Below are 24,643 nucleotides of genomic sequence, written 5' to 3' on the forward strand. Positions count from 1 at the left end.
GAGCATCTTTTCATGTGCCTATTGGCCATCTGTATATCTTCTTTGGAGAAGCATCTGTTCTTTTCCTTTGCCCATTTTTTGATTGAGTTGTTTGTTTTTTTGTTGTTCAGTTGCATGAGTTCCTTATATATTATGGAGATTAATCTCTTGTTGGATATATGGTTTGTAAATATTTTTTCCCAGCTGGTGGGTTGCCTGTTCATTTTGATCCTGGTTTCATTTGCCCTGTAGAAGCTCTTTAATCTGATGATGTCTCACTTGTTTATTTTTTCTTTTGTTTCCCTTGTCTGAGTAGACATGGAATTCGAAAAGATCCCTTTACGGCCGATGACAAATAGTGTACTGCCTTTATTTTCCTCCAGGATTTCTATAGTTTCAGGTTTCATCTTCAGGTATTTGATTCATTTTGAGTTAATTTTTGTGTATGGTGAAAGAAGGTGGTCTACTTTCATTCTTTTGCAGGTGGCTGTCCAGTTTTCCCAGCACCATTTATTGAAGGGACTTTCCTTTCTCCATTGTATGTTCTTAGCTCCTTTGTCAAAGATTAGCTGCCCGTAGATGTGACATTTTATTTCTGGGCTTTCAATTCTGTTCCATTGATCTGTGTGTCTGTTTTTGTACCAGTACCATGCTGTTTTAATTACTATCGCTTTGTAGTATGTTTGTGATGTGATGTCTCCAGCTTTGTTCTTTTTTTTCAGGATTGCTTTAGCTATTCGGGGTCTTTTGTTGCCACATATGAATTTTAGTAGTCTTTGCTCTATTTCTGTGAAGAATGTCTTTGGGATTCTGATTGGGATTGCATTGAATCTGTAGATTACTTTAGGTAGTATGGACATTTTAACTATGTTTATTCTTCCAATCCAAGTGCATGGAATATTTTTCTATTTCTTTATGTCATCATTGATTTCACTCAATAATGTCTTATAGTTTTCATTGTATAGGTCTTTCACTTCCTTGGTTAAATTTATTTCCAGATATTTTATTCTTTTTGTCTCAATTGTAAATGGGATTGTCTTCTTGAGTTCTCTTTCTGTTAGTTTGTTGTTGGTATATAGAAATGCAACTGATTTCTGTAAGTTGATTTTGTACCCTGCAACTTTGCTATAGTTGTTGATTATTTCTAATAGTTTTGCAATGGATTATTTAGGGTTTTCTATATATAAGATCATGTCAACTGCAAACAGTGAGAGTTTCACTTCTTCGTTGCCTATTTGGATTCCTTTTATTCCTTTTTATTGCCTAATTTCTCTGGCGAGAACCTCCAGTAGTGTGTTCAATAAGAATGGCAAGAGTGGTCACCCTTATCTTGTTCCTGTTTTCAGAGGGATGGCTTTCAGTTTTTCCCTGTTGAGTATGATGTTGGCTGTGGATTTGTCATATATGGTCTTTACTATGTGAAGGTACTTTCCTTCTATACCCATTTTGTTGAGGGTTTTTATCATAAATGGATGTTGGACCTTGTCAAATGCCTTCCCTGCATCTATTGAGATGATCATATGGTTTTTATTCCTCATTTTGTTAATGTGGTGTATCACATTGATTGATTTGCAGGTGTTGAACCATCCCTGTGTCCCTGGTATAAATCCCACTTGATCATGGTGTATGATCTTTTTAACATATTGCTGTATTTGGTTTGCCAATATTTTGTTGACAATTTTTGCATCTATGCTCATCAAGGATATTGGCCTGTAGTTTTCCTTCTTAGTATTGTCTTTCTCTGGCTTTGGTATCAGGGTGATGTTGGCCTCATAGAATGTGTTGGGAAGTGTTCCATTTTCCTCTATTTTTTGGAATATCTTGAGAAGGATAGGTATTAAATCTTTGAATGTTTGGTAAAATTCTCCAGAGAAGCCATCTGGTCCTGGACTTTTATTTTTTGGGAGGTTTTTTATTACTGTTTCAATCTCTTTACTTGTGATTGGTCTATTCAGGTTCTCTATTTTTTCTTGATTGAGTTTTTGGAGGTTGTATGAGTCTAGGAATTTATCAATTTCTTCTAGATTGTCCAATTTATTGGCATATAGTTTTTCATAGTATTCTCTTATAATCTTTTGTATTTCTGTGGTATCTGTTGTAATTTCTCCTTTTCCATTTCTAATTTTATTTGAGCCTTCTCTCTTTTTTTCTTGGTGAGTCTGGCTAAGGGTTTGTCAATTTTTTTTATCTTCCTAAAGAACCAGCTCTTTGTTTCATTGATCCTTTCTACTATTTTATTTCAATTTCATTTATTTCTGCCCTGATTTTTATTATTTCCCTCCTTCTGCTGACTTTAGGCTTTATTTGTTCTTCTTTTTCTAATTCTGTTAGACATAGTTTGAGGTTGCTCATTTGGGCTTTTTCTTGTTTATTAAGGTGGGCCTGTATTGCTATGAGTTTCCCTTTCAGGACCGCTTTTGCTGCATCCCATATGAGTTGGTATGGTGTATTTTCGTTTTCATTTGTCTCCAGATATGATTTAAATTCTCCTTTAATTTCATTGATGATTCATTGATTGTTTAGTAGCATGTTGTTGAGTCTCCACAGCTTTGTCAATTTCCCGGTTTTTTTCTTGTAGTTGATTTCTAGCTTCATGGCATTATGGTCGGAAAAGATGCTTGTATAATTTCAATCTTCTTAAATTTATATAAGCATGCCTTGTTTCCCAACATATGGTCTATTCTTGAGAATGTTCCATGCACACTTGACAAGAATGTGTAATCTGCTGTTTTTGGATAGAGTGCTCTCTATATATCTATTAATTCCATCTCATCAAGCTTTTCATTTAAGTCTATTATTTCCTTATTGATTTTCTGTCTGGATGATCTATCCATTGATGAAAGTGGGGTATTAAGATCCCCTACTATTATTGTGTTGTTGTTAATATCTCCTTTTAGGTTTGTTAATAGTTGCTTTATGTACCTTGGTGCTCCTGTGTTGGGTGCATATATATTTAAAAGTGATACATCTTCTTGGTGGAATGTCCCTTTTATCATTGTATATTGCCTCTCTTTACCTCTCATTACCTCTTTTATCTTGAAGTCAACTTTGTCTGACATAAGTATGGCAACACCTGCTTTCTTTCGTTTGCCATTAGCTTGCAGTATTGTCTTCCATCCTTTCACTCTAAGCCTGTGTTTGTTTTTAGAGCTGAGATGTGTTTCCTGGAGGCAGTGTATTGTTGGGTCTTGTTTTTCAATACATCCCACTACTCTATGTCTTTTGATTAGAGAGTTCAGTCCATTTACATTTAGGTTAATTACTGATATATGAGGGCTTATTGTTGCTATTTTATCACTCTTTTTCTAGTTCTTTTACATTTCTTTTGTTTCTCATCCCATGTGTTTCAGACTACCAATCTGGTTTGGTAGTTCCATATGGTGGTTCTTTTAGTTTTCTCTGTCTTCATCACGTGTGATTCTGTTCCGATTATTTGGTTAGTGGTTACCATGAGGTTTGTATAAAAAAAATCTCGTGGACGTGATAGTCCATTTTTTGATGGCCTCTTATTCCCTTAGACTAAGTCAATTCAATCACTTTCCTGTTCCCCTTCTTTTTTTTTGTGAGGAAGATCAGCCCTGAGCTAACATCCATGCCAATCCTCCTCTTTTTGCTGAGGATCACTGACCCTGAGCTAACATCTGTGCTAATCTTCCTCCACTTTAAGTGGGACGCCGCCACAGCATGGCCTGACAAGCGGTGCATCGGTGCGTGCCTGGGATCTGAACCCGGGCCGCTAGCAGCAGAGAGCACGCACTTAACCGCTACACCACGGGGCCGGCCCCCCGTTCCCCTTCTAAGTTATTGTTGTCATATCTTATTCCTTCTTGTGTTGTGAGTTCGTGTTTAACATGATGAGGTTATATTTATTGTTGGTGCTTACCTTCCCTTGATCTTTGGTTTTATATTTAAGTGTTTGCTAATCTATTTTGATAGAGGACTGCAATTTTTCTGGTTTTGTCAACCTATTTTCCTCCTTGTTCAAAACTTTGAATCCCCTTTCTCTTTTTTTCCTCAGGGATGAGGGCCTTCTTGAGCACTTCTTGTAGTGGGGGGTCTTCCAGCAACGAACTCCCTTAGCTTTTGTTTATCTGTGATAGTTATTATTTCTCCATCATATCTGAAGGATATTTTTGCTGGATAGAGTATTCTTGGCTGAAAGTTTTTGTCCTTCAGAATTTTGAATATATCGTTCCACTCTCTCCTGGCCTGTAAAGTTTCTGTCAAGAAATCGGCTGAGACCCTGATAAGAAATCCTTTGTACATTATTTTTTTTTGTCCAGCTGCCCTTAATATTTTTTCTTTGTCATTGACTTTTGCCAGCTTTACTACTATATGCCTTGGAGAGGGTCTTTTTGTGTTGATATATTTAGGAGATCTATTTATTTCATTCACTGGTATTTCCAGCTCCTTCCCCCAGTTTGGGAAGTTCTCAGCTATTATTTCTTTGAACAAGTTCTCTGCTCCTTTTTCCCTCTCTTCTCCCTCTAGAATACCTATAATCCTTATGTTGGATTTTCTAACTGAGTTGGATATTTCTCGGAGAGATTCTTCATTTCCTTTTAGTCTTAGTTCTTTTTCCTCCTCCATCTGGAGCATTTCTGCATTGCTGTCCTCAATATTGCTAATTATTTCCTCCATATTGTCAGCCCTGATGCTTAAGGCTTCCAGATTTGCCTTTATCTTCCCTACTGTGTTTTTCATCTCTAAGATTTCTGATTGGTTTTTCTTTATAGTTTCAATCTCTTTCGTGAAGAAACTCCTGATTTCATTGAATTGTCTATCCATGTTTTATTGTATTTCATTAAACTTTTTTATGATGGCTATTTTGAATTCTCTGTCACTAAGGTTATATATTTCTGTGCTTTCTGAGTTGACTTCTGGGTGCTTGTCATTTTCCTTCTGGTCTGGAGATTTAAAATATTTTGGCATGGTGCCTGTCAGCACTGGCTTATTTTTCCTTATAGTGAAAATATATGGTTGCAGTTTCCTCTTGCTGCCGTTGGGTGGGGATCAAGTGCTGTGTATTCTGGCTTGCCTTGATCCGTAGGCACTCTGATTGGCTCCTGGCTGAGCTGACCCGTGGCTGAGCACAGGCTGCTGGCGGTGAAGCATGAGGACAGCTGGAGATGGAGTGTGGGAACAGCTGGGACTGGAGCGCAGCTAGGCCGAAGCAGCTGGGGCTCGGGTGCAGGTGGGTTGAAGCAGCTGCAGCTGAAGCATGGCTGGGCTGAAGAAGCAGGAGCTGAAGCGCTGCTGGACTGAAGAAGCTGGAACTGAAGTGCAGCTGGGCCAAAGTTGCTGGTTCCAAGTCAGCTGAAGCCTGAGCATGGCCAGGCCAAAGCAGCTGGAGCTGGGGGGGCAGTCAAGCCGAAGGAGCTGGGGCCGTGGTGTTGTGGAGCTAGGGCAACTGGGGCCATGTTGTGATCCAACTGGAGCAGCTGGGACTGTGGCGTGGTAGGGCCTGAGCTACCGCTGCCTCTGGTGCAGGGGTGTGGGCACATCATGCTGCTGGTGGGGCCTGGGTGCCTGGGGGCCGCTGCCTCTGGGGGCAGGGCACAGGCACACTGCCACTGCTGGTGAGGCCTGGGTGCCTGGGGGCTGCTGCTTCTAGGTGCAGGGCCAAGCTGAAGCACCGTTGTGCTGATGCCCCAGGTGGGCTGGCGGGTGAGGGAAGGGGTACTTACTTTTGCCTCCCCAATCTCAGGAGTCTCTCGCCTCACTGTTCCTCTCTGCTCTCCTGAGGGGCTAGCTTGTTGAAAGTACCCTTGCAACAGTTCTGCTCCCTCCATAGGGGGATCTCCATGGGCTGTGAGCAGTCTTGGAGAGCACCGGTTTTCCCATGGAGAGCCGCCCCTCCCCTCCTCTCTGAGAGCCTCATGGTCTCAGTCTCGGGGTCGCAGTCCTTGGGGAAGGAAGGGATCTCCTCTTGCCTCCTTTCACTTACTCTGGGGATTCCAGCACCTCTGTCCTCGGGGGTATGGCTGCATGGGTGCCTCAGATGTCCCCTGTGTTGTGTGTATAGCTTCTGTTGGAATACGTATGTCCTTTCTGTTGTGTCTTAGAGGGGGAGAGTTCAGTGGGGGAAGCTCACTCTGCCATGATCTTGATTTGCTTTTTGAAAGGATTTTTATGCCTACCTTTAAGACACCATGAGAGATATTCGTCTGTTATATTCTTTTCTGCTAATGTTGGCTTATTTCTAGTCTGGGGTTTTTATAAATAGTCCTGTTACAAACAATCTTGCATATTTTCTGGGTGCAATATTACACCTTTAAGTTGGGTATATACCTTGCAATGAAATTGCTGGGTCATAGGGTATGTGTATGTTTAATTTTAGCAAATACTGCCAATGCCATTGTGCCAATGTACACATCCACCACCAGGGTACAGCAGTGTCATGGAAAGTGTGGGCTGTGAGCCATTTGCTTTTGGTCTGCTAAGGGATAAGTCCAGAAATTGAGAGTGAGCATTTAGACACTTTTATGGAAAGGTGACATTGCTGTGATGTACAGCTTCTCAGCCAGCAGCCTTGTCTGACAGTGTACAGATAGTTCAGACGTTGCACCTGCATGATGAGGCACAGGTGGCAGGAGCTCCACACTAGTCATGCTCATTGGAACCATGTTTTGGTCTGCAATGCACTGGAAATTCAAAAAGAAAAAACAAATGCTGGTTCTTCACCTTATACAGTTTTAGAAGCACTGGTGTGTGAGAATTCTGGGGGTTCCACCTCCTTGCTAACATTCAGTAATTTTCATTTTATCCTTTATGGTAGGTGTCCGGTTGTATGGTATTGTGATTTTAATTTGTAGTTTTTCAGTGACTAAGAAAGTTGCACTTTTCATACGTTTATCGGTCCTCTGGAGCTCCCGTTGTGTGAAGTACCTGGTCAAGTCTTTTGCCCACTTTCAAGGTATATGTTTTAAGTTTTCCTAAAACATGTAACCGGCACCGTTTCTTCACTACCCCTCTCCCATTTTTATGAGGCAGAAAGTGAGTGAAATATGGGGAGGCAAAAACCTGATTCAAAAGTGAGACTCATCTGAGTTTATTCATTCAGTTAATATATATGAGCACCTACCATGTGACAAGCACCAGGTGTAACAATGGGGAATACGGCATTGAATAAAACAGCAATATAACTGCCCTCAAGGGATTTATACTGTAGTGGGGAGAAGAAAGACAATAAACCGATATCTACGGATGGTAAAAAGTGCCATGAGGAGAATAGGACAATGAGAGAGTAACTGGGATAGGAGGATGCTTTGGCTAGAATGTTAGAGAAGGTTCTTCTATAGAAATTATATTGAAGCCTGCATCAGAATAATAATAAGGAGAGAACCATATAACGATCACTGGGACGAGCATTCCAGGAAGAGAAAATGGCAGGTGCCAAGGTCCTGAGGCAGAAACAAGTTGGTCTGAACGTTAATTAGAGAGGATTCTCTAATTTGGGTCAAAATTGATATAATAGATGCCTAGTACAGTGGACATGGGTGGTACCCCTCCCAGATCTCCTCAGCCCCTTTCTATTTCTGTGTGCCCCTCCCCCACCTTTAATGGGGGTTTACTGCCCAGGCTTGTGGCTGGAATGGATCTTGGAGAGGCTGACCTGCAGTTACTGGAGCTGCTCTGCTCACATAGGCTGAGAACAGGAGGTCTCTGCTGAGGTACACTGGCCCACCCACCACCCAGCAGCCCTGATTCAGCAGATGACAGATGTAGCAGTATGAGGGCCAGCTTCCTTGCCTGGAGTTGGGGCAAATTCATGGTGTCATTTGGGCTTCAGAGAGCCATGAGGGGTCAGGCCACAGCTGAGGCTCAGCCAGAAATCGTACCTTTGGTTGTCTTCTTCCCTTGCTGGTTTCTTCTGGGAGCACTTCCTTAACAAATCGGTTGTCCCCGAATTCTCATCCAAGGGTCTGCTTTTAGGAACCCAACTTACGACACCCTGATATACGTGTTACAGTGGTTTTTCCTGACTCTTTTAAGAATCTGTCTTTATGGGGGCTGGCCCTGTGGCCTAATGGTTAAGTTTGGCACACTCCACTTCAGCGGCCTGGGTTCAGATCCCAGGTGCGGACCTACACCACTCGTCAGCCATGCTTTGGCAGCGACCCACAAACAAAAAAATAGAGGAAGACTGGCACAGATGTTAGCTCAGGGTGAACCTTCCTCAGCAAAAAAAAAAAAGAATGTGTCTTTCTGTAGTAACAGCATGTGACGTGAAGTCAGGCAAACCTGGGTTGGAATCCACCTGTATTCACTGTTGGCCATCCTCGGGCAGGTTAGCCACTCCTGCTGGGCCTTAGTTTCCTCAGTTACAAATTGGGACAAAAAGAGTGCCAGCCTTTATGGTTGCTGTGAAGATTAAATAAAGGAATGTAGGCAAAACACTTAGCAGAGACAGGCAAACAGAAAGCACTCAGATTTAGTTGTTATTACAAAATCTTTCCAAACTTCGTCAAAGAGTTCATAAAATGTTGCAAGCCTTGGCTTAGAGATCTGTTGTATTCCTTAAAAAATGCTCTGTGTCCCTGGAATTTGGCTGGACCTCGGTGGGAGGAGGAAGAGAACTAGCTGTTCTGGGACCTGTGAGGTGCCTTTCACACGTGCGTTCTCATTGAATCCTGAGGAGCACCCAGTGAGAATAGAAGGTTCTATTATAATTATTGTAAAGATAGGAACCTAATATGCAACAAGGCTAAGATGCCCAAGGAGACAGGGTGTTATAAGTTGGGGTTCCAAATTAGACCTGTCTGGACAGAGCCCAGGCTGGGGAACCCCATCTCCTTGAGGGCAGGGCTGTGTCTTTACTTCTAGGTCCTTCCCCCACAGAACGGGCTTGGCATCTGTTATTCAGGGGAATGTCCAGTGCTGAGATGACTCTGGCCAGGGCAAGCTACTAGAGGATGAATCTTCTTCCCAGGGGAGTGACTCCAGGAATCCGTAATGCCCTGTGTGATATTCTCAAGGTTGGAAGGAAGATCTGCTCTTCAGCAAAGTCAGTCCTCAGGCTAACGGTGCGGTCGAGCGTCTCTGGAGCCACATATGCAGCCATCAGGAGCCACACTGTCTCCATTGTAACTGTGTCACTAGGAGCCCAGACCCTGCCTGCCTCAGCTCTGGCCCTCCAGGATCCCAGCGCTTTTCAAGTGATGCGGGGTTTCAGAGAGGAGCCTGATGGCCACTCTGCAGGCAAATCAGATCCCAGCGGGAGAGCCTGCTCTATGGCGTCTAAAATCCCAGCTGCAGATTACAGACGGGAAGGAGTCTGGAGCTTGGCTGAAAACCCCTTCCCGCCGCCCTGACGCTAAGTACTCAGGGCCCAGGAACTGAGCTCTGGGTCAGCTGGGCCAGCTCTAGGACAGCCGCCCGTTCCTGCCTTCTCAGAATTTCCTATTGGGAGTAACCAAACTCATTCCTACCGAGCTAACTGCTCTGTGTGACCCCTCCCTTACAAACGCAATCCTTCCAACAGCCAGGGCAGACTTCCAAACGTTCCCAGAGACATTTCAGGTCCCGGGGCGATGGAATCCTGTTTCCTTACAGAGTTGCTTACTTACCCTCTCACTTCCCCCAGGACTGGGCTCTGGGACAGGGGTCGGGGGTGGAGAGTCCCAGGCAGAACGCAGACGCGGGAGGGCTGGGGCCTCCTCCCAGGGCGCAGGGAGCCCGCACGGCCCAGCTCCTCCCGCTGGGTGGGACCCGCGGGCGGGGTCCGGGACCGACCGCGTGCCGCCACCCCCGCGCCCCGGCCCGTGGGTGCGCGGCTCCTGCGCCCGCCGCGCGGCTGCTGCGGTGCCTGCCCAGCCCGGGGAGGGGGCGGGGGCGGCACAGCGTCTGCACCGAAGTGGGGTCTTTTTTTTACAACTACTTTGCGTTTTCCTTCCGCCACTTTAGCAACTGCATCCTGTCGCAGGTTTCTCGTCAGTGCGTGGTTTCGTTTAAAGAGAGCACGCTTAACTCAGAGCGGAGTCAAACCCAGCCTGTGTTTCACTCTTGCACCCAAACCTGCCCAAGGAGGAAAGCGTTCTCGAAAGAGCAGATTGTCAAGTTCATAGAAATAGAAAGTCAAGCCTGTGTGTCAGTGTCACAGAGACCTCTGCCCGGCGGGGACATTTCGAGCAGGCTCAGGCACAGGGTCACCCACAAGAAGCAAACAGGACCGAAAAAGCTATGAAAGGGTATTCTTACAGCCTCCCCTAAACCCTGGGTGTGTGCGGACGGAGCTGCCTGCAGTTTTCCTTTACAGCAGTGTTTACTCTGGGAGCTTGGAGATGGAGCTTCAGGTGCCCAGCAGACACGAAGAATCGTGCCAGTTTTAAGGACAGCGACTGGGTGCTGCAGGGACAGGGTGGGCAAGGCTGACCACAGCCAGTGGGCTCCTGTGGGCACCCTCCCTCCGCGCCCCGCCCCGAGCCTCGGGGGAGCAGGTGTGCTCCTCGCTCCCATTTGGGAGTGGTTTCCACGGTGCTCTGTGAAGCTTTTAACTAAACAAAATATTTCTTTTGTTAAGGGCTTTCTCCACACCGGGGCCTGCTAGCCACCCTCGGGAGACTTTGACCTCCCAATCCTTCAGACTCGGCATTTGGCAGTCTGCTGTTATTTTTAGTAGAAGTATAAAAAGAATCTCAACAAGTTTTAGCTCGGGAGAAAGTGGGTTATGCGGGTGTCTTCACACGTGACTTCAGCTGCCCTCGCGGAACCCCAGAGAAGCAGAAAACAAAACAAAAGCCAAAACCCGGCACTTTACTCTGGGGAAAAGCTCATAAGCATGGTTTAAAAGTAAAGTTTAGGCCGTAGCTTTATGGCTGATTTTTCTGAATAGGGCGTTAGAGGTGACTATCATATGGAACACATTTTTAGGTTGAGTTCTCCCGTGAACAGAACTCTCCGCTTCTAGATGAGAATGGAGATTTCAATAAAAATAATTAAAAAGTGTTTGCTAAACTCACCTCAGAAAAAGATATCAAAAGACATTTATTATACCGCTAATGTATGCCTGGTGCTGGGTAGGCACTTCAGAACACCATTTTGATTAGATTTTCAAGGACCTTTACAAATAAAAGTATTCAAATAAAATTGATTAGAATCCATTATAAAGGCTCTTTCCCCCACTTTTGGGGTATATAATAATATGGTACCGATTAATTGCTCCTACTAAAACTGTTATTTCTGTTTTGGAGGAATTAACAAAGAAAACCCAGGCTTAATAAATACCTAGTCTTAATAAATCAACACCGAAGTTCAGAAGTTCAGAGCAATTTGTCTTGGGAACAAAGTCTTCCCTAGAGCTAAGAGGCATTCAAAGGAACTCTTGGTGTTAATGGAATTATTAAAGATATACCTGAGACCAGATAAATATTTGATGATTTTGCAAAGCACTAGGGTTTCTTGGCAGTTTTTCTTCTGCTGGCACGTTTTTCCCCATGGGGTCTCGACTTTGTGGCTTCATTTAGACATTGCAGATGAAGGACGGCTGGGGTTTCCCAAGAGTGTGCTTGTGTGGGAGAGGTTTGCTGGAAATGACAGGCCGGGGTTTACAAGAGGGGTGTGTGCGCGTGTGTGTGCAGCAGTTGTGTGTGCATTCATACATGTGTGTGTGCCTGTGTGATGCGAGGGGGGTGGTGCAGGGGAGGGAGGGAGGGAGATGTGGGTTACAAAGCTGCCATCTAGAGGCGCCTTCCTGCAGCGTATATAATGCAGGTCTGCAGCCGGAGAGCTCACAGTTGCTCCAAACTGCTCAGCCCTGAGGCAGCGAGTGCACGAGCCAGGAAGCTAGCGAGCCGAAGCCAGAGCCCAGCCGAGAGGTAAGGACACTGTGCTCTGTCAGCAGCTCTGCTTAGAAAGGAGGGGAGGATGGAGGGCAGCTTTTCTGCTCTTAAACTGAGTGATCCGTTTCAGAAGACTTCTTTTTAATCTCTGTGATGGGTGCTGGAGAGTCTGCTTTCTCAAAGCACAGGCTGCATGCTGCATGGCTGCATTGCAGAGTGGGTCTGCTAACTTGGGGGCTTCACCTCTCCCTGCAGGAAGCAAAGCGTGGTTTTCTTAAGTCCCTTGTGGAGGGGACTCTCCGAGTGTACAATATTTGTTGGATTTAGGAATCTGGTGTTTATTTGCTGCTATGGGTATTTAAGCTTGAGTAAGCAGAGAACTTGCAAGAATGCAGACTGTCCATTCTGCTTGTTCAGCGTTGGCATAGGGAGCAGCTTGGCACCACTGCTTACCTGCCTCACTTCTGGTATATCAGTTGGCAAATAGAATGAAGTGGCAGTAAATTTGTATTTCCAGAAAGATGGACACTTTATTAAGAGGCATCCTTAAGTGAAGCACAAAACTGTGCTAAGACTCTTTGTGGATCCAGAATGTATTTGAATTCAGTCCTTCAGGGGATTGCCAGATCCTGCAAGTCCGGAAGCTATAAGGATGAATGTTAAATGCAGCTCAGTCTTCTTGTCTCTTGATTGCATCCTTGATAATCTAATTTGAATATTTATTGTTCTCTCAGAAGGTGGTAAGTCCAGCTTCAACTGGGACAAAAACGGCACGCACAAGTCTAGGATTTTGTAATTTAAATATGCTCTTCAGGTAAAACATGGGTTTTGTTCAATTTTGTTAGCATGCATAAAGATTCAAGGGGTGGCAGAGAGTGAGAACTTTGGAGTGAGGTCCGGGATGGGTGGTTAGCCAAGACTTGTAACTTCCAAAGAGAATGAGAAGTTGTAAAAGTCAGACTGGCTGTCTCCCTTTTTCTTTCTCTCTTTCGTTCTCTATGTCTGTCTTTCTTTTTTTCTTTCTCTCAATTCATTTGCTCACAACAGGATAATTATGTTTTTCAGAAGGGGGAGAGGGCCCCCTGAAATGGTTTATAGCTCTTTGAGGGTATTCGGTACACTGACATTCTCTGAAACTTCAGTCTGCAAAGCCTCAATGTGGTAACTTTTTCTTTTCTTTTAAACGCAGATGCTGCTTTTGTGTCCCTTTATTTATTCCGGGAAAATGCAGAGATCAAATAGGCTTGACTAGAAAAGAGAGTGGAGGCTGCTGGTGTCTGTGCTCAACTGTCTATAGATTTTAAATGGATAAACTGCTCGCCCCTCTCTCATCAGAACGCGAGCTTCCCCAGATGCAGAGCCTTTCTCTAGAGCCAAGTTGCACAGGGGAGCTCCAGCTTGGAAACAATTTGCTCCTTTTTCCCCAGTCTCTGCCATAAACACTTGACTGTGCACACAACTAACTGCTAAGCTTGAGGTACAAGCTGCAGGAGATGGAGTGGGGGAGCTGCAGGGAGGGGGGTGGGAAAGCAAAAGAAATTGAGAAATGCCTGTGTTTTGCTGGCCATCTGATGTTTTAAAGGGGCATGCATTGCAATCATACTTTTAAAAAAGTTCCAGAAAGGATAGCCAAGGCAACATGCCTGTGCTTAACTGAGTCAGGACTTTGGAGGTGAGTTGATCCCATATTAACAGCAAGTCCTGAGAGAATTGAGTAAGTATTATGGTTTCTAATCAGGCCCAGAGCAGACAAAGTATAGGCTTTCGGGATGGAAAAAAACCCCAACAAAAAAAACCTACTTAATCGGGAACAGTGGCTTTTTGTGCGATCATACTAGGCAGAGAGGCTCCTGTTTTCGAGGAGACACGAGAAAAGTTAGTTGAAGTTACTCAACCTGAGACTGAAGACAGTCACTCTATAAACCCTAGGAGTAATGGAGGAGAAGAAAAAGATCTTGAAGATTTCAGGAGTTGAGATTTCTCTCAGTGGTTTTGCAGAACATGAATGGAATTTGGGGCTGGAAATTATTTGCTCTTTTAAACCAGACAACCAAGAAACTTGGTTTTACTCTTAGGAACAAAATTAGTACTTGAATGCCTTCTAATCGAATTGCATGCGTGTGGGGACAATTTAGAAAGAAACCAAAGGCTGTGTCATGTCAAGTGTTTTAAAAGTCCAGAAAATTATGGCTCTGGGACACATTTTCTGTTAAAGTAAAACACAAAACAAAAAAAAAAAAGGGAAGAAAAGGGTGCATTCTCGGGTTTTGAATATTTGATGGTTTTCTGCAGGGAATATCAGATGCTTTTGTTATGTAAGAACCTACTAATTTAGAATGGGGAAAAAACCCATTATTGCCTCGTTTTAAAGTGATGAGGGAATTGCATATTTTATAGTGAAAATTTTGCGGAGCCACATGGAGCTTTGGAAGCTGGCCCCGTGTTTTCTTCCCAGTGCTCAAAGGGTAGAGGGGCTCACACTATCTCAGGTGGCCTTGAACTGCTGCTGGCTCAGGGACAGATAAAGGAGCAATGGGCAGCATGGGGACTGTGCACACTGAGGGCTCTGTCAGCCAGATAGCCAGCATCCTCAAATTTTCCTGTTGTAGCAGATAGTTTTGTGGGGATCTTGCCTGAATTTTATTAGAAGAGTCTAAGATTGAGAGCGCTCTCCTGGGAGTCCCGTTGTGTCTAGCTGAGAGCCGACAGTGAGCGGCTCTCCTAGCCTGGCTGACCTCCCACTGCCTGGTCCTGGTCCTAAGCCGGGCGGGAGCCAGGGCTCTGGCTACACCCGCCAGCCTTTGTGACGTAGGAGTCTCTGGATCTGCCCTTCTGGGTCCAGCATTGCTTCCCTGTCGGCCAGCTGAGCACAGTAGACCAGGTCGGGTTTCTGGATGTGGGTTCATTTTCTCCCCAAATGCTTAAAGTGGATGAGGACGCTCCATGGGTTAACGGCAAGTGTGTCTGAGGACCCCAGGAATAGGTGGCCTATATCTGAATCAGGGTATGGAGTTTTCTTTCTCTCTCTCTGTATTATTTCTTGAGTTCTCAAATGGTTCAGAGCAGTTCCTTGTGTAAAATAAGATCATTCAGGGTTGCTACTGAATGTGCCGTCAAGACAGCATTGTTCTCTGTTTGCTTGACTCTGGGGGACAGATCGCTTCCCACTATACTGTCAGCCCTGGCAGATGGCCACAGGGACCCGGCCTGGGCTGAAGCTGTCCTGCACTTCCCCATTGATTTCATGCAGGATTGGTGAAAAAAACAAAAACAAAAACCCAAAACAAAAAACAAACAAATAAAAACCAAGCCCCAGTGATGTGCAATTGCCTAATGATTCTTTAGAGGTCGTGTGGATTCTTTTATCTAAATTGCGTGCCAGCAGGGTAGAGGAGTGGGACTTTCACAAGGAGACCAGAGCATGATTCCCCCTAAATAAAGTCTCTGGAAAAGTTGGGAGAGCAGAGAGAACTGTTAGTAGCCACAAACCCGGGATTAGCCGGTCTCTTCACCTGTCCTGGCCTCAGTTTCCAGGTTGCGCAGCAGTGGGAGGGGCTGAACAAGGTGGTCTTGTCTGGGGACAATCCTGAATTGCTCTGTGGAATTCTATCCTGGAGGGCACAGGTCCTAGTTGCAGAAAACCAGTAAGGAAGGTCCCCTGTCAGGGCCGGCCCGGTGGCGTAGTGGTTAAGTTCCAGCACTCGGCTTCGGAGGAGGCCCCGGGGCTCGGGGGTTCGGATCCCAGACGTGTATCTACACACCACTCAGCAAGCTGTGCTGTGGCAGGTGTCCCACATACCCAAAATAGAGGAAGATGGGCACAGATGTTAGCTCAGGGCTAATCTTTCTCATCAAAAACAATGGTGCTCTGTAAGAAGAGGTCCTGAAGAGCCCAGAGGGCCCCTCAGTGTCCGAGCTGATGCCTGGGGCCCCAGCCTGGCCCGCCTTATCTTATCTTCACTGCTGGAGGCCGAGAGCGCCTTCCTTACTCGCCTTCCTCACTCGCGGTGGCCTCTGGCCTGCTGTGCACCTTGCAACCACTGCAAGCCTTCTATGTGGTTTTTGTCACCTCCGCCCTCAAAAGACTTTTCTGCACAAAGCCACTCCCTTGCTCAAGACCTGCGTGGCTCCTGCAAGGACAGGCCCAGCCTGACTCCCCGCTGTCCCCATCTTTAGGGCCCGGCTCTCTTGCAGCCAGGTCTTCTTTGAGGGGACTTGGCCTCAGCCAGGTTCGACAAATCCAGCCTCTCCATGGCATGTCACTGATCACTTCCTTCCCACCCCCTTTCTCCTCAAAGGCCCCGTAAGCCACTTGAGTGGAAATCTCTCACTGGCCTACTCAGAGGGCAGCGTCCACCACCCGCCTCCTGCCTTCCTGACCTTCGCGGTCAGTTGTCGAGTTCTTGGGGGCAGGGTATGACGATTCTGGTCTGTTAGGCCCCAGAGCAGCGCCCCTCACAGAAGAAGCTCCACAAACACTTGGGGGCATGAAAAGGGCTGATGTTTATCTCAGCTCAGTGAGGACTTCAGAAAAGTCTCTTCTGGACTCCCATTCTAGCAATGGCCTCGGATCACTGATCTCAGTGGAGCTTGACTAACTATTGATTCATTGACTATTAATTCATTGAATACCTGCTTTGTGCCAGGTAACTTTGCTGGCTGTGGCATACAAAGATGAATAGGACATGGTGGGATGTGGGGCTTGAGGAAGAAGGAGAAACGTAAACAATGCAATGACACAGAATGGAGGTGTGCGGCCGGGGTTGGGGGAGAAGGCAAGAGAAGCAGAGGGCATGCGTTATTTGGGACGGGAGCGGCTAAGGGATTAATTGGGAAGGGTCTTCCTGGTCTGTGCTCAGAAATGGCAAACATATTGAAGGCAAACATACTGGGTGAACACTGGCCAGATACCTGAGCACTTGGCAGTCTCTGTCATGGAGGAAGTGACTTTTGACCAGTGAAAGGACATGTTTATTGCAGGCCAAACCGCCACCCCACGGAGACTCTAAACTTGGAGACTTCTAATTCTGGCTCTACCCCCGGCTCACTGGGTAAGCTCAGGGGAAACTATTTGGAGGCAGCTGAATACCTCAGGCTGCTTGCTGCAGCTCAATCGTTGTCGAGGATACTTGGTTGATGAATAACAAGCCTAAGAAGTGAGAGGCGCATCTCCCAGAAAAGTCCTCGAGTCGACAAAGAGGAGCCCTTCCACCACTAGGGAAGGGGAGCGGCAGATGTGTCCCTTTACAGACCCTGGGCCCATGGGGAGGGCTGGACAGACCCTGGGCCCTCCGCAGGCCGTTAGAACATTCACTTCCTGTCATGGGGGACGTATGATGCTCTCTGGGTGCAGGTGTCCAACAAGGAACCTGTAGAAAGTGATCCCTACAGAGAGGACCCAGTGAGATAAAACACAGCAAGTGTTGGGAAAAAGGGACTGAAAAGTGACGATTACTGCCTTTTGTCCTCACTTGAGTCTCTGTGGTCTAGAAATATGGACTGTGAACCTTTATTATTTTGTGGAACATTGCTCCTTCTATTAAAATTTACATAATTCTTGATCCCAAATGTCAAATAATACAAAAGTTTATAGAGTAAAAACTACAATTCCTCCTTTGTGCCCTCATCCCACCCTCCCGGCCCAAAGTTTTCTATTGATTACAGATCTTTTTCCATGCCTTTACGCACGTATATTTACATATAGAAGAACACATAATTTTTGCTTTCTTTTTAAACATAAATGAGATTATGCTGTGTGTGTGTGTGTGTGTGTGTGTGTATCTGCACATTGCCTTTCACTTATAGTATGCTATAGCTTTCCCTGTTCATAAAAGTAAGTCCCCCTCTTTCATTTTACAGCTATATTATATTCCAGGCAATGGATCTGCTGTACTTTATTGAACTGTTTCTCTGTTAATGGGCATTTATGTTGTCTTTGATTTTTTGCCAGTATATAAATAATGCTTCAATAAACATTCCTGTATTTACATTTGGGGACTAGTGAATCTTTTGAGAGGAGAAATATGTGAACCCGTAAAATCATAGAAGTGGAAGAATCTTTTATTCTAAGCCCCGTTTTTTCTTTCCATCAGGAATATTTTATGCAGATGCCTTACAACATAAGTATCCAAATGGGTCTCTCATTCTCGTGCCTACCTGGTGTGGGCTCTGAGCCCACAGAGTGGCAGGCAAGGGGCAGGTTTGACTAATGTCCGGAAGTTTCTCCTAAGCTCTGGCCCCAAGCCAGCGGGAACGGAATTGCTGGTTAGTTCCAGCAGAGGGTGACTGGTCTGAGTGGGACGAGGGAGTCTCCTCCAGGTCCTGGTGGTCATCAGCTTGCCAGCGTAAACAGACCAGCCACACCAGCTGAGCGGCATCACCACGTATGCAGGAGCGGGCGGCTCCTTCCCGATTTGCACAGAATGCACTTGGCTCTCTGTGTGCTGGATCCGCTGTTTCTGCTGGAGGGGAGCTGAAATTCCGCAGCAGGGCACTCAGGGAGTTTAAGCGGCCCCAGGGAGTTCATTAGAAGCCTCCCTCACTCCCTCCACCCTCAGATTTCGCTCAGAGCTTTGTGGCCAGGCCTTTGGAAACCAGGCGCCTGGGTAGACATTTCTTCATCTGCCTTTGTTCACATCAGGGGCTCTGAGAGTGTCACTTGTTAAAATCCAAGCAGGTGACTTAGGAAGATTCTTTTCTCCAGCAGTGGCCACGCACTGTGAGTGTAATGGCCTTAAATGGACCGACTCTGCCCACCCTGACCTCCTGGACAGACCCTTGGGTAGCTGGGCCTTCCTTACAGACCACACTTCACATAACATAGCAGACTGTCAAATAATATTCTCTTTTCTGGAAATAGCCCTTGTTTCTTTCCAAAGCCTAATGCGTGAAAAATACTGACATAACAAAAACTTAAGCTATTGTGTGCCTTTTTCTTCCCTCTTTAGTTCTCCATTTCAGTTTGCAGAGGATTTGATTACTGCCCTCTTGGTTTAATCTCCCTTCTCTGTGCTTGCCTTCCTTCTCTTGACCACTAGAGCCTTCTGCAATGGGAGGGGAGGGGCCACCGTGGTCCCCCAGAGGAAGGTGGTGGTCAAGGTGTGGGCCTCTGGCTTCGTCTGCTGGGCTGATTGGTGATCGATGATTGGTGATTCATGAACGATGAATGGCGGGGCCAGCTGACTTTCACGCTCCAGCAGGGAGCCTCCCAGCCTCTGCCCTCCCCTTCAGCTCCTGCTGGAAGATTCCCACTGTGCCGCTTGGGAGGGAGGGGAGGGGCAGCTGAAGGGGAGGTGTACCAGGCTCATAAATGATGTTTCTGGCTCAGAGGATCAGTGATCTCTAAATCAGGTTTTCATTGCCCAGATGGCAGAGGCAGAAACCAAAGTACTGGAGTGGGTCTCAGAGCCCTTTCCCCGCTCAGCTCAGGCTCTGGGAATACCAAAGGCCCGCAGCCACCCCAGGGCTGTGAATGTGACAGTCTGTTGTGCAGGAGAGGTGAGGGGCCTAGAATGATACATTTGCCTGGTGATTTCGTAGAGGCCCGGGGCATGAAAGGCAGCGTCTTCTCATTGTATACTCCTGCCCCCTGCGTGGGCCGACTGTCCACACTGAACAGTGCCCCGCCACCCGTGCGCCGGAGAGCACAGAGGCCCAAGCAAGCGGATGTCTCCTTGCGGTGAAGAAAGTGGGGTGGGGCTTGGGATCCAAGTCAGGTCAATGAAGGCTGGAGGTTGTTCCTTCCTTTCTGGGGCCCCTGTGAATGGCCCAAACCCCAGGATTTATGGTCGTTTCTGCGGAGACCTTGAGGGCTGTGCCAGTGTCGGCAGAGGAAGAGCCTCAGCCAGGCGCCAGCCGAGCGGCTCTCTGGTCCCCAGCCCCAGCCCACCTCTGCCCAGCTGTGGGGCTGTGGTTTGTTCTCCGGCCGAGCTTCTCCACTCTGCACGGACTCTGGGGTCAGATGAGGTCATGGGGTGAAAGCACTTTACGAACTAAGCCACACTGCGAATGTGTTTCATTTAATGGAAATGGGAAAAAAAGGGTCACCACATTAGAACTATGCAGGAGAGCAAAGCCAAAATCCTTGTTTTGCTCCCTTCTGGGATCAGGGATGCAGAGCGGAGGGTCAGCTCCAGGCTGGTTAGCAGCCTCGGGGGAGGTGGCGATAGTAGCTTCAAGGCCGAGTCTGGGGCTGGTTTCCTGCTCTGAGGCCAGTTCAGTGGGTCATAGGGCCCTGGCTCCTCAAAGGCGTCCTCTGTTGCCCAGTGTGCCCATGTCCTTTCGAGGTCCTTGAGCTGCATCTTAGGATAGGGCGTTCCAAAATCTCTTAATGTGGAGACTTTGTCTGTCCTAAACTTGATCTGGCTGACTCTCCACCGGCGCCCTCCTGTGCTTGTGTGTTGGGTCTTGCAACAAGTCAGTGGTTGCAGGGCCCAAGGGTCCACCTGGTGGGGTGGCTCCGAGGACCACTAGGCTTCCTGGTTGTGAGGCCGATGACTTCCACCTCCTCATGGGAGGTCCAGCCCTCTCCATCAGCAGCAGGGGACATTGAGGCCCAGTTAGGTCACTGGGACGTGAACCAACAGCCACTTAGAGGCACAGAGAACTGCCCAGAGGCCTGCAGGTGGCCTCCCTTAGCTGGGGTTCCAGAGTTGGTTGTCTGCCGTGAGTTTTGAGGCTAAGGGATGGTCCTGGGAGGCAGCAGAATGTCTCATTTCTCAGGGATTCTGTTCACTTATCCTGAAGCCACGGTATCAAACTGCCCGACTTTGTGTTAGCGCCTGCATCTCCCTCCACAGCGGGGACATTGATTACTTTGTCAGTAAGAATCTGTTTCAAAGGTGGAGCAGAATTAAGTGAGGGTGTGCTTTTTGCTAAAGGAAGGGGAGGGCAGGACGGAGTTTATTGAGCATCTGCTTTGTGTGAGATTCTGTGTGAGGCTCTTTAATTCTTAGATCACTCTGTGAGACAGGTGCTGGTGTCCGGAGACGGCAGCCGGGGACGGGTTAACTAGTCTCAAGTCAAACGCTAGTGAGTGAGGAGTCAGGATTCCAACCCAGGAAGGTCTCATGTCGGGATGGGTGTTTTCCCAGCCATGTCTATTCACACCATTAGCATAGCCACCTGGGCACTGACCCACCGGCCCCTGCCCTCCATCCTCCAGGGAGTTCTCATATGTGACCTGGAGTCCACTTTAAATGAGCTTGGCCATTAAGCTTGACTTGAAGTCAGTCATTACCTGTGATAGGTAAGACAGAAGAACAAACATCTTACTATATGAGATCACTCTCAGCTGGGCACCCTTGGGCCCATTATTTTCATTTTCACCTCCCCCTTCCCATCGCCATGCTGCTGACCCAGGGCCATGTCATGGAGGGATTTTAGGGCTCTCAAGTGGACAGGTCAACGGGAGAAGACAGCCCCTGGCAGCTCTTGCGGCTGGTGTATTTGTGGAGAAATCATTTCCAGGCACAGTGACACCTTGGGGTGTCTCTGTGACTCCTTGGGTGTTAAAATGGTGACAGTTCAGAGTGTTGGCCTCACATCAGGTCAGCAGGGAAGACAGTTGAGAAGATGTTCAGCCGCTCCAGAAATGCAGCAGGTGGTGATTTCATCTTTGGGTCTTGGCACAAGCTGCTCTTGAAGCGGTTGGACAAATAAAGGATGGAAAAGAGGCGATGGCCCAGAGCTTCAGACAGCTGGTGGCTGCCCTTAGTTGAAAATCACATGGCAAACACAGAGTTGGCGGGTTTGGGGTGCAGTCACGCTGCGGGGCGTTCCACACGCGGAGCACATTCCCAGTGGTCTTCACGATTGCAAACCGGAGGCGGCCTAAGACCCAGGTTTACACACAAATTTTGCAGAAAGATGAAAAGCACTGAGTCACATTTCTGATGCAAATTTGGAAAAGAGTCTGAAACACTCTCATTAAGACACCAGAGCAGGACACTTGTAGTACAGCAGTGCCAGGAACAGAGCCACTCCGCATTCTTTGGGGACGTAGGTAAAATGGCTCCGCTGTCCCCGCTGAGAACCAGCCGGCCATCCGTGTCGCCGTGGCTGCGGCTTGGCTGCCTGACATTTCTCTGGCTCCCAAACACTGTTGATTTCACACCCTGGGCACCTCCAGGCTGGCGATGTCTTGAGAACACAGCCATCAAAGACGGAGAAGCAAACCCTGTTTCTCTCTTTGAACACCACATGGATTTGGATTCTGCGTATGTTTTACTTGGTTTTGCAGAGTTCTGTTATGGTTGTTTTCATTTCTCCTTTCTTTGCAAAGACACCACAAAGCTAAAGCAAAACAGCTGAGCATCTCGGGGTGCTGGAAAAGCACTTTGACCGAAACTCGAATGTTTTCTAATGAAGCCATTTTCTTCCTCCGTCATTTTTGTCTGCTTTTCCTGTAGGTCATTTGATCGCTGCCCTCAGCACCATGGATTTGCATCTCTTTGACTACTCGGAGCCAGCGAACTTCTCTGACATCAGCTGGCCATGCAACAGCAGCGACTGCATCGGCGTCGACATGGTGCTGTGTCCCAACATGCCCCACAAGAGCATTCTGCTGTACACGCTCTCCTTTATTTACATTTTCATCTTCGTGATCGGCATGATCGCCAACTCCGTGGTGGTCTGGGTGAACATCCAGGCCAAGACCACAGGCTACGACACGCACTGCTACATCTTAAACCTGGCCATTGCCGACCTGTGGGTGGTGGTCACCATCCCAGTCTGGGTGGTCAGCCTCGTGCAGCATAACCAGTGGCCCATGGGAGAGCTCACGTGCAAGATCACTCACCTCATCTTCTCCATCAACCTCTTCGGCAGCATCTTCTTCCTCACGTGCATGAGTGTGGACCGCTACCTCTCCATCACCTACTTCACCAACACCTCGAGCCGCAGGAAGAAGATGGCTCGCCGTGTGGTCTGTGTGCTGGTGTGGCTGCTGGCCTTCTGCGTGTCCCTGCCTGACACCTACTACCTGAAGACCGTCATGTCGGCTTCCAACAATGAGACCTACTGCCGGTCCGTCTACCCCGAGCACAGCGTCAAGGAGTGGCTGATCAGCATGGAGCTGGTCTCTGTCATCTTGGGCTTCGCCGTTCCCTTCTCCATCATTGCCGTCTTCTACTTCCTGCTTGCCCGAGCCATCTCCGCATCCAACGACCAAGAGAAGCACAGCAGCCGCAAAATCATCTTCTCCTACGTGGTGGTCTTCCTGGTTTGCTGGCTCCCTTACCATGTCGTGGTGCTCCTGGACATCTTCTCCATCCTGCACTACATCCCCTTCACCTGTCAGCTGGAGAACTTCCTCTTCACGGCCCTGCACGTCACCCAGTGCCTGTCTCTCGTGCACTGCTGTGTCAACCCCGTGCTTTACAGCTTCATCAACCGCAACTACAGATACGAGCTGATGAAGGCCTTCATTTTTAAGTACTCGGCCAAAACAGGGCTCACCAAGCTCATCGATGCCTCCAGAGTGTCGGAAACAGAGTACTCCGCTCTGGAGCAGAACACCAAATGATGCGCTCTGCAGGGTCTCTGGACACGTGACCAGGGCACTGGGCTACATCGTTTTCAACAGTACAGCAAGGTGGTTTCGGGGCTTGATGCCTGAGTAGCGTGAAGAAGGGAACGGGCATCACTGTGCATCTGTTCTCCCTTTCTCATGCCAACGTGGCTGTCGCGTGGCTTGGCGTTCTGATGGTTTTGCATCACCACCAGGATTACCGGTCAAAGCCAGCCTCGGGACAGGCTAGCCTGCACTTCTGTAAAATAGGACTTTCTGTGTTCCCTGAAGGTTTTATATGGTGATTTGTATTTAAATTTTAAGACTTTATTTTCTCACTCTTGGTGTACCTTATAAATGTATTTGAAAGTTTAAATATATTTTAAATATCTTACGGGAGGTATAATGCTGACATATATTCAGAGTGTTGTAGTTTTAAGATTAGGTGGACTTTGGTGTTGACTAAGGATGACATTAATTGTTAGCTGTTCTGAAATTATATATATATATATATAAATATATAAATATATAAATATATGCCAGTCTTGGCCAAAATGTTTTATTTACGATAGTTTTATATCTGTGTGGTGCTCTGTGCCAGCCTGGGAAGTGGACCGAAACTGCTGTGTAATGCAGTTGGTGACAGGAATAGTGTTGTAAAGTTACATTTAAAAAACGAAACGAGGCAAAGCTGTTCCAGGCTGTGACACCGTGCAGCACGAACAGTCGTATTTGTAAGTTATTTTTTTTTAATAAAGATCTTTTTTTTCCCCTAAAAAAGGCATTTGAGTCTCAGTTTTAATTGCATGTTTGGCATTTAGGTGGCATGGATGATAATAGTGTACAAATATATACAGGTCAACCTAATAAATATGTTTAAAGAGAGAGAGTATGACCATCAACCCAAAACCCAATGGGTTACCCGGGATGCAATGATATAAAAGGAAACACATTTGAGTGCATTGAGTGTTTTGGGGTTTTAAAAAAATTTTCACAACGATGTTTTTGAGGGAAAGGGGATGGTTAATACGCAGCTTTGAAGACAAAGTTGGTGCAGGAAGTTCCCGCCTGCTGTCGGCCCGGAGGGTTCAGGGCCCGGGACTCATGTCCTCATATGTGCCCCCACTATGTGCCACGTATCATAGCCCCTTGAACCTTCCCTGCTAAGGTTCTGTGGTTTAAGTCCTGCTTTCCCTGTCTCTGTACATGGCAAACTCTTCATTTAAGAGAGAACCCGTCAATCACCCTCTTCCTGAGGCCCTGCAATGAGTGAATTCCTGGCTTGTGCATTGCCAAATAAACCTGCCTTACAGGCAGTTTGATAGAGCACTCTCAGAACGGCTGAGGCCGCCATGCACTCACCAACTCTAGGTGG

At 47.0% G+C, this 24,643-nt stretch overlaps 1 protein-coding gene across 1 annotated transcript; it reads left to right on the forward strand.

Moving 5' to 3' along the window:
- The first annotated feature begins 11,719 nt into the window (after positions 1–11,719).
- ACKR3 (atypical chemokine receptor 3) lies at positions 11,720–24,034 on the forward strand. Its single transcript, XM_058533277.1, has 2 exons — positions 11,720–11,795; positions 22,169–24,034. The coding sequence occupies exon 2, from the start codon at positions 22,195–22,197 to the stop codon at positions 23,281–23,283; it is 1,089 nt and encodes a 362-aa protein (XP_058389260.1). The 5' UTR covers positions 11,720–11,795; positions 22,169–22,194; the 3' UTR covers positions 23,284–24,034.
- Positions 24,035–24,643: the final 609 nt, after the last annotated feature.

The sequence above is a fragment of the Diceros bicornis genome, chromosome 37, assembly GCF_020826845.1.
Source record: "Diceros bicornis minor isolate mBicDic1 chromosome 37, mDicBic1.mat.cur, whole genome shotgun sequence".
Taxonomy (NCBI): Eukaryota; Metazoa; Chordata; class Mammalia; order Perissodactyla; family Rhinocerotidae; genus Diceros; species Diceros bicornis.

Bases quoted from the DNA above. Each gene is read 5' to 3' on its own strand.
- ACKR3 (XM_058533277.1), top strand. From the start codon at position 22,195: ATGGATTTGCATCTCTTTGACTACTCGGAGCCAGCGAACTTCTCTGAC.